The following is a 10,693-nucleotide window of genomic DNA, read 5'->3' on the forward strand; positions in this document are numbered from 1 at the left end:
AAAGATAGGAGCAAGCATAACTAAGTTTTGATAAAAGGTCAATCTGTAAGAAAGAAAAATCAGCAAGATCCTCATATAGCCGTGCCATAATCAAACTGTCACAAAGAAAAATCAACATAGCAAAGAAAGTTTAACAAGATTCTTGGATAGTTGAGCCATATTAAACTCCACAGTGCTTTCTTTCCTGACAACTAAATTTCGTCAACGTCCTAGACAAGAAAACAATCTATTCCACTTCTTGTAGGTAATCGTCGATTTCAGCTGGTGTGAGGACTCTGCAAAGAAATGAACTAGTAGATTAATGACCAGCTCAAAAAAAAGACATTATCTTTTGAATTTAAGGACAGGGAAAACACTTGCCTGAATACTTTGTCATTGCCAATGATGCCAATCTCAATGTTTTTTCCGGAGATCTGTCCCTCAAATCTGGATGGATACATAAAGTATAATTATCGTTAAGGATCTACTTCGAACCTCATTAAGATTAAGGGAAAAAATCAAATATTCTGATGCAATGCAGTGAGCGAGCAGTGATCACATTTGTAATGAACTGAAGATTCAAGTGCATGACAATTTCTGTGTATCCTACTTTTGAATTGACAAACAAGGTAATTCTGATGTTAACAGATGGATCAAAAATATCAGAGGGGACATGTAGAAACACACACTGCCAATGGGAGAAATTCGCAACTACAACAACAATGCATATGTGAAAAAAGTTGAGATGCTTACCCCTCCTTCAGGGTCAATATAGCAGTGTGTACAGCATCATCAAGTTCCAATTCCTCAGTGTACCTGAGAGAAGCTTGAATATCAGTTTTAAAAGCAAATAAAAATTCACCAGTAATCATAAAACCACTTCAGATTGGCTATTAGTTGGCAAATAACATCATAGTCCAATTTTTATTGGCACAATCTGGACAACATTTTACAGGTGGAAAAGCAAAAATACTTTACATCCTTCTGGGGCTACATTAGTTTCAACAATTCCAACCGCCAGTGGCTGCTACTATCAGCCAGAAATTAGCAAAAGCTCACAGGTGGATGCTTGCTTCAAAAACATGATCAGTTATTTACCACCTCTTTCACTTAACCCTCTGCTTTAGTAGAAGTCTGGTTCATTCATTCATTCATGTGAAACTTGCAGACTTTATGATACCATGAATTCATCAATCAGTAGAGACTACACTAGACCACACTCTCTTATCCTTTTTCACCACCCTCTGACCCACCTCTTATCATGAAGGTTGGCTTGATAATTATACACTGAATCGTGACTTGGTGATGGCACATCCAAGCATAATAAGAATCATAATGGGTGATAACTGATGAGATTAAGATGATTCAAATTTATTAACCAAGGGCACACGGGATCTTTTACACACACTTACAGGAATACAACAAGAGGATTTAACAATTGACGCTCTAGTTCTGCTAACTGTCTTCTACTCCTAAATTCCACCTAACTTGATTATTGCAAAATGATGCAGGTTCCTCACTCACCAGCTTTACCTCCAACTAATACAAAGTTATACTCGCACTACATAATATATACACCAAACGTGTTACTTGTTTCCATGGCAAATCAAATGTCTCGACCACTTTTGGTAAAAAAACAGAAGGACAAGGATATAGTGTTTTAAGAACGTGAACAATTAAAGATGGAGAAAATTCGTTGTCGAAAAAGGATTGGGTGGAATTGGATGTTTGCGGGCATTATCGGAGGTAGTATAGTGTCATGGGATATGCCAAGTTTTTTAGAGTTAGTTCACGAGGTAGTGTCCAAGGAGAACCTTTTAAAACTTCTAATGGTATTTTTTGTAACTTGATCTGTGCTTGAAGTGTACTTTTGAATAGAGTAACTGTGATTGGAGTACCAGTACGACAAAAGCCTGATCAACTTGGGAAGCTAAAGCACAAAATGTGGGGTACAAAATTCCAAAAGCTACCTCTTCTCTAGAAATGTCTTCGCATTAGACACGTTCTTCCCCATGGCTGAGGCCTTCCAAGAGAAGTAAGAACCTGATGGATCCACCTAAATGAGAAAAATAAACTGAATATCAAAACAGTTCAAGCACCATAAGTCAGGACCCTTTATAGGTTAAACAGGTCATACAAAGAGGTGTTCTCTACCATAATCAAGTGGGAGAAGAAAGAGGTGAAGCATGGGAATGAATGTATAGGCCAACCAACATTAGACAAGTATAGCTCATATGCACCATAATAACAATAAAGGACATAAAGAGACAAGTGAACACATTGGAACAAGAAGTAGATAATATACCTGATATAGTTGAGGACCCTTGTCATCATACCCCGCAACCAAGAGTGAAACACCGAATGGCCTTACACCACTGCATATAGAACAAAAAGGAATAGATAGAATTAAGAGATTGCAAGAAGAAGACTATACAGGATGACGACTCCTTGTGTATCTGACATTAAAAATCACACTGATAAAGACCAAGGAAATCTAGTTTAGTTTCATAACACGAGTAGCGTGCTTTCCAACTGATACTTTGAACCCAAGCAAAACAGAGAATGGAGAAGAGGAGTAAATACTAAGGAGAAACACAGAGAACCGAGAAGACAAGAAGATAAAAATTATAGCAGTATTTCCACTCTCTTCCCTTCTCACATGATATTCACATACAACGTAAAGCTGCTGCTTCTTTTACAAATTCTTTACTACCAACACCAACATACAAGTTTTAGAGTTTGCGTGCCTTCAACTACAACTGTGTAAACAAGGTTCCGTTAGAATATGAGGGCAAGGATGCTTTCAATATATGTATATACCAAGGAATTGGTTTATTACGCACACTATGGACCATTTTTTTCTACCATTCATTAATTCCATTTGAGGCAAAAATGTATCACCATATTCGTCACAAGCTCCCACATCTAACAAATGTTGTCAAAGTAATGTGCTTCAAGAATTTTAACAATGTCGAATCAATTAAGAACAGGCTGACTTCCTTCGACTTTTACCAGTAAATACATCATAGTGATGATTGACCATACTACTCAAAGAGGCCAACCACATCACTTAATAAGAAAAATATCAAAGTTAATGTTTGACAAGCCACAAAATGTGTCAATCAGCCTCACATAAGATAAAAACAACACAAATTAAATGATTTAAACAGAAGAAACAAGTAGAAGACGCAAATTGCTGATATATGACACTCCATGTTCAGTGAATTGTGATACGAAACAGCACTTACCCTGATTGGGTGAATTCCTGCATGACAGCAGCAGTTTCCCTCACCAGTTGTGTGACAGGTATTGATTCCTATATATAGATACATTAGGCAAAAATTATCTACATAAGTTATGCTTAAAAATTCAACATCAAACAGGCCTGATGCAACACCAGTAATATTACATTTAGCTGAAAAGGGACACAACAACAACTACTATGCTCCAATCCCAAACAAGTTGGGATTGGCTTTATGAATCTTCACTAACCATACTGCTCCTAGTTGAAAAATGACAAAGGAGGGAAAAAAACATCTCCCAGAAAGCAAGGAAAAAATGTACTCTTGACAGCAACAATATCAAGAAAACATCCTCTCAAATACTCCTTCAATGTCCTAATTATGTCAAATGTTTATTTTTAAGATAATTGTATCAAATGTCAGCATATTGGTTAGGGTATTGAACATTGGTTGATCTTAGCTTAGCATGCTAGCCACTGCTTCATTTTGTATAGTGATATATCAGCATATTGGTTAGGGTATTATATCACACAGTAACTCCAAACACAACATAAATCAATCTTAGCAATGGTAAAAACTAATGCATACTTTATAGAGTCGATAATACTGCTCAGCCTGCTTTCTACTTTTTCGCACCAAAACTCGAGAATCGGGGCCCATGCCGCTGCAACAAAGGTCATAAGTGTCAGTCAAGAATATGCCTTGACGACAAGAAAAATTAAGGAAGTAAAATTAAATCTGTTCAAGCTGGGTCCATCAAACTAAGGAGCTCAGGTAGGGAGAATATGCACTAAGTCACATTTTGATAGTGAAAGCAAAGTCCTTTCCCGCACATTTTATAAAGTATGTTAAGCTGAGCCATCAAACTGTCAATGCGAAGATACATAAGATGTAAATATTACTGAACCTGATGCTGCTCGTTGTTAATAATACTGAGTTGGGATAATTAACTGAACTTGCACATTCTTTTCATGGAAATTCTGCTACCAAATTCCACAATCTATCAATTGTAAGTGTGATTCACATTTCACTGGATCAAATGTGAATAAATATCCAAGAGCCCCACCTCAATTTTTTGTATAGTTGGTAAAAAAACTTATTCTATTGAAATGAACCTCTAGTCATTTCATTGTTGACCTTAAACATGTGAGAGAAGAAACCATGAACTAGGTCAATTAACTAACTAACAAAAGAGCTCACCACCACAAAGGATGGTCATTCACAATCTGAAGAGAGTTTTAGGTACAACTCTAGCCATGTTCACCACACATCCTCATATCCTGGAATGTGATGAGGATAACTGGAGCGAATAAAGATATAGGATCTCACCTGTAAACTACTCCAATATTTGGTGTCAAAGTCTGAATCTTTTGCACCTGAATTATACATATAAAAGAGAGGGGATGAAAATGGTTACTATGACAAATGTTAAGGGATATACAGTGAAAAAGTGAGAAATCTATTGAAATTGCAATGTATTCCAAACAAACCAGTACTCACAAAGCTTACTACTAATATAGAAGCAAGAAAACAGGAAATAAGATCCATAGTTCTACAGTACAGAGGAGAAGCATTTAAGACCAACAACCATGACCTTGAATGCACTTTGATGCGGTGTAACTTATGACAGTATTTAGAGATATTTGGAGACTTACTCTCCATAGCACTAAACTGAACACTACTATCATCTTTGTACAACCTTAACATCTAAGCAAATTCCTACTTACTGATTTCTAGAAATAAGTACAAAACTATAAATCTTGCAATCTAGATGAAGCCATAAAGATGTCACACCAGGGATTTGTGAACAAGTACAATCAGTCATCACACGTGAGCAGACTGCAAAGGATGACTCTAAAGAGAAATACTTACAGATGTTTCATCAACCAGGATGGATGGTAGTTTCTTCTCAGTTGCAATTACAACACCATTAGCGGCTGCAATCATCCAATTATAAATGTAAAAATCACTATAAGAACTAGAAATTTATTGTCAAATAAAAAAGAAAGAACAATTATCCAACTTAATAAGAAGGAATCCTTTTTATGATATATAGAATGATTATAGTAGGATACTTCAATCACATTACAAATACATTTTTGACTAAATGAAAGGCCTCAGAACGGGATCTGATAGCGTCATCTATATTGCAAAAGCCATTGAGATCCAAATCAATTATGATAAGTAAAAAGGACAAGATCTAATTTGAAATAATAAAGAGCTACCATCTCCGGCATGCTCTAAATAAAATTTATTTATGGATTTGCGACTTAATACTAACCAACATAATGACTGACAGAATCTTTGGCCTTATGTCAATAGACTCAATACTGCCAAGATGTCAGTAATTGGACATTGCTAGTTAACCATACACTCAATGCACTTATTATAACTTGAGTTACCTTTAATCCCCAGTGATGTTTGACCCGATCCAACTGCTGTCAAGGCATGTTCAATCTGAACCAGCTTTCCAGATGGACTATGTCACAACAAACCATGATAAGAGAAATTGCAGTCAAAAGAAGAAAATGTATATAAAGATCGATATACATACAGTGCTCCCATAAATCCCTACCTGAAAGTGGTGAGTGAGAAAGAGTATTGACTATCACCCATTGGATTAAATGCTAGTCTTCAATACAGACCCTGAAAATTAATGAGCCAAGGGAAGGCGCTATTAGAGATTAGGAGTCATTGACTTAATTCTGGGCGTGTCCTATTTACTTTAGCTGTTGAAGAATCATTGAACCATGAACACAAAATTTACCAAACTGCCAAGGACGAGAATCAATTGCCAAAACTCTTTCTTGACAGAAAAACATTTCGTTCTTTTCTAATTCTAGCTCTACAGTTTGTTTGTTTTTTCTCAATATATCGTATCTGGATTCTGGGTCAGCTTGCGTACACCTCGACATAGCACTAGGCCACCTGCTATAGCCTACCACAGATCTTTAACCAATATGGGAACTGATTTTTCTCCTACTCTTTTTTTATTTATAAAGAATCACTAAGGGAGTTGACGGTCGAACGCCAGCAACAAACATGGGTGAAATACCTAATTCACTGTCTACTAGTCTACCAGTGTGGTGGACTTAGATGAGATCTGCTAGACGGTGCTGGGAGTTTAATATTCCTCATTTTCCTAAGGTATATAATCATAAACCGGAAAAAAAGAAGAAGATGGAGAGCAGAAAAAGATCAAAATACCTTTAATACATAAATTACCGGTCTAAGTCAAGAAAAAAATGCAGAAATTAGATGGGGGTCAGAGTAGGGAGCACGAAACCCCACCATGTTTCCTCTTTATCCTTCTCTTTACCATTTTATGGGGGAAATGGAGAACCCTAGAAAACAAAACAAAAATCCAGTAGCTCCACAAACACGAATTTATTATAAAGTACAATCACGAATTTATTATTTCAAACAAATCAGCAAACCTAAGCATGTCAACAATTGAAAACCCACAAACACACAATGCTAAGTTCATAACAACAGCATCAGATTCATAATTCTACCCAAAGAAAGATAAAGCATGATTAGACTTCAGCTCAAATTAATCTAAAAATAATGCAGAAACTAATCGATGGGTGTTGGAGTAGGGAGCAAGACACCCAACAAGATTTCCTCTTTCTCCTTCTATTTACCATTTTATTGGCAAAATGAGAACCCTAGAAACAATTAGTATTAAACTTTTCTAGTTTCTTGTTGTAACTCCAAACAAGGAGCTAAATAAAGTACAATAAAGAATTTATTGTTTCAAGCAAATCAGCAAACCTAAGTATGTCAATAATCGAAAACCCACAAACCGACAATGATAAGTTCATAACAACAGCATCAGCTTCATAATTTTAGCCAAAAGTACGATAAAATATGATTCAGCTCAGATTAATTTTAAAAAGATGCAGAAATTAAAAGATGGGTGTAGGAGTAGGGAGCAAGACACCCAACAAGGTTTCCTCTTTCTCCTCCAGTCCTATATACCAATTTATGTGGAAAATGAAGAACCCTAGGGGAAAAAAAATCTCAACTTTCTGTTCTAGTTCCTCGCAGTATGTCAACAATCAAAAACCCACAAACACACAACGTTAAAATTCATAACAACAGCATCAGATTCAGAATAAACATGAATAAACTTCAGCTCAAATTAATTTCACATAAACCCCACCAACTTTCCAATATTCTCTCTCTATTTACCATTTTATGTGTAAAATGTACAACCCTAGAAACAATTATTTTTTTCAACTTTCCTAGTTCACGAGTTCAAACCGAACTCGTGAAAACAGCTTACAGAAATGCAATGCAAGGTAAAGTTGGTTATAATAGACCTTGTGGTCCTTCCGTTCCACTGGGGCTGCCCTTTTAACAAATCAGCAAATCTAAGTATGTCAACAATCGAAAACCCACAAATACACAATGCTAAGTTCATAACAACAGCATCAGATTCATAATTTTATCCAAAATATATTTATATATATTAACTATGATTAGACTTCAGCTTAAATTAATTTCAGAGACTATTCGATAAGATTTTAAAGGCGAGAATAAAAAGCTCGAAATAAGGAAACATATAAGAGAGATAGAGGAATCACCGGATTCCGACGAGGAGCACCGGCGAACGAGCAGAATTGCTTTTTCGAAGTCAAAAAAATAGGGAAGCGGTAGAAGTAGGCTTTGGGCTATAATGTTCGGTCTTGGGGCCTTTCTACTATACTTTTTTTCTTCTTGGAGGAAAAGAAATTTGATTTTATCCTTGTTTGGTATTTTATTAAAATTAGAATTTTTATTTTTTTTGGAACTTTTTAATTTTAAATTTTTATATATCATGTTTAAAATCATAAAGTTAAAAAAATATTTTGGCATATTTGACACAGACCATAAGATTCAAATATTTTCTTAAATTTTATGATAAGTTAAAATACGACAAACAAATTATAATGGATGGAGTTGTTTTTATAGGAAAATTTACAAAAATCTCACTAGTTTAGGAGTTAATTACTTATATATACACTAGTTTGCAATATTATGAATTTTATTAGATTTTGGTATGGCAAGATACATGTATTTCGAGATAATTAGGTCAAAATTAGGTGTAATTTGATTTAAATACGTTGTATTCAAGTGGATTCGCATGTATCTGAAATACATAGACAAATCTTGCTCGACACTCACCTATCTCGGTCTCGTATCTGGTATCTCAAATGCATGCGAATCACACCAGATACATATATGTATCTAGCGTGTATCTAGTGTGATTCACATGTATCTACGATACATAAACAAATCTCGTTCGCCTTTCTCCTGTTCTCGCTCGCCTCTCTCCCTATTTCAGTGTATCTGGTATCAAAAATCACGTATTTATGTGTATCTGACTTGAAATTTGGTGTGAATTTTTAATTAGTGAGATAAAATATAATTATTTCAAACTATAGAGAGTAATAGTAAATATGATAGAAATATTTGTGTAATTAGATAATTTTTACTTTTTAAAATGGAGGGAGAAAAAATAATTGATGCTCAGATTAATTTATTATCATCTCGATTATTTTGTGTGTATTTATTTATATTTCATTAGTATACATATTGGGTAATTTTGCACACATATTTAAATACATGGAAAAAAGGGAATAGAAAATTATATAATTAGTCAAATATGTGATGTGTATTTATAAATATACCACTATAGTTTGAAAGAATCACAATTTGTAGTTATAGTTAGAATTTTGTAGCTATTTTCTCTCCTCTCTTCCTTTATCTCTCTCTCCCTCGCCTCTCTCCTCTCTATCTCTGCATTCCCGCTTGCCTCTTTCTTTGTGATCTCTCTCCCTCGCCTTTCTCCTATCCATGTCTGCTCTCTCTCTCTTGCCTCTCTCTGCCTCCTCTCTCTCAATACAAATATAAATGATAACAATCAATTATACAAGTACAAATGTTAACAGTTAATTATAAAAATACAAATAATAACACTCAATTATACAAATACAAATGATTAAGCATCAACTATACAAATCCGTTTTAGTGATACAAAAATACAAATACACATGTATTCGCTGATACAACATTATAATTGATACAAATGATAATAATTAATTATACAAATAAAAATGTTGAACGTGATACAACATTCAATACAATTGTATTCCCTGATACAATTTATTCATTGATACAAATTGTATTCGGATACATATTACATTTTTATTCATTGTTACAATACATACTAGTTATATATATACAATTATCCAGATATACAAATATAATTCGCCCCTTTTCTCTCTCTGCCCTCTGTCTCGCTCGCCTCTCTCGCCGCTCTCTCAATCTTGCTCTCCTTTTTTCCCATTTAACATGTTGCTACAAATCATAATTAAATAAATTATAATTATTTTACCTAATTATATTTTTAATCTTAACTATTTTTAAAATTTCCTAAAAAAAAAAGAAATTACTCAAAAAAAATTCTCTGAAATTTTTACTTGAGTTTTCATGTTTTTTCTTCTTTGGAGTACTGAATGGGGAAGATAATTTTTAGTTCTAAAAAGGTTGAACACATGCGGAGACATTGGATTTATTTGAATATGAGCTTATAACTTATGAGTCATGAATTACTAATTCTAATTTATGGATTTTTATTTATTTTTGTTATTTTGATTTAAAAATAACTATTTAAAAATATTTTTATTTTATTCAAACACTATAAAAATAATTAAAAGTAATTTTAGCTTAAAACACATAAAATAAGCCAATTTAAATATATTCTAAAATTGACACAATTTTTTATTTAGTTATCTAAACTTAGAGGTGCTCGTTCCTATTAAGCACCCAACCTACATGAACTAGCCGTTTGGCCATATTTAATTGTGAAAATTGAAAAAAGGTAATTTTTGTTCCCAAAGTGAAAAATATAAAAAGGAAAATTGAAGTTATACTCGACCATAAATATAATATGAAGATGTTTTTTGAGTAATTTCTGTGAGTAATATGAAGTGAAAACAATATTTTTTTGATACTTTTTAAATTTTTGAAAATTTCGATTTTAGACTTTCAAGACCAAAAGTATTTTTTAAAATTTAACTCCAAAAAAAAAACCCAGATATTTTCACGTCTTTTTCGCTTCAAGTTTCTTTTTTCCCAAATGCATTCTTCTTCATCGAATATTTGGTCCCTGGGTCATTGTGGAAAAAAATAATTCTACATTGTTCTAGTTATTTCTTATCGTTTAGTGGATATGTCAATTTCTCTTTATTTACTTTACTATATTTTCTTTTCAAACTGTTTTGATGTGTATTATTTGAGCTGGAAATTTTTCGCAAACAATCTTTTTAACTTTATGAGATAAAAATAAAATTTATTTATACTCTATTTTCCCCAAATATCATTTATAAAATTACGTACACTAAATATATTATTTTTATTATCGTCGTATATATCATTTTACCTCTTCTCTTTCGTTTCTTGAATCAACTTTGGGAACGTTTAAA

General features: G+C 33.6%; 1 protein-coding gene across 1 annotated transcript; it reads right to left on the minus strand.

Annotated features, from left to right (window-relative positions):
* Positions 1–5: 5 nt before the first annotated feature.
* Positions 6–7,937, minus strand: LOC129876833 (proteasome subunit alpha type-2-A). The gene is made up of 12 exons (XM_055952316.1): positions 7,811–7,937; positions 5,797–5,867; positions 5,624–5,700; positions 5,094–5,158; positions 4,551–4,597; positions 3,810–3,885; positions 3,228–3,295; positions 2,285–2,354; positions 1,950–2,035; positions 733–795; positions 361–426; positions 6–275 (listed from the first exon to the last, which is right to left on the minus strand). Exons 2-12 carry the CDS (start codon positions 5,835–5,837, stop codon positions 227–229), a joined length of 708 nt encoding a protein of 235 aa, XP_055808291.1. The 5' UTR covers positions 5,838–5,867; positions 7,811–7,937; the 3' UTR covers positions 6–226.
* Between the last annotated feature and the right edge of the window lie 2,756 nt (positions 7,938–10,693).

This window comes from Solanum dulcamara, chromosome 12 (assembly GCF_947179165.1).
Source record: "Solanum dulcamara chromosome 12, daSolDulc1.2, whole genome shotgun sequence".
Lineage (NCBI taxonomy): Eukaryota > Viridiplantae > Streptophyta > Magnoliopsida > Solanales > Solanaceae > Solanum > Solanum dulcamara.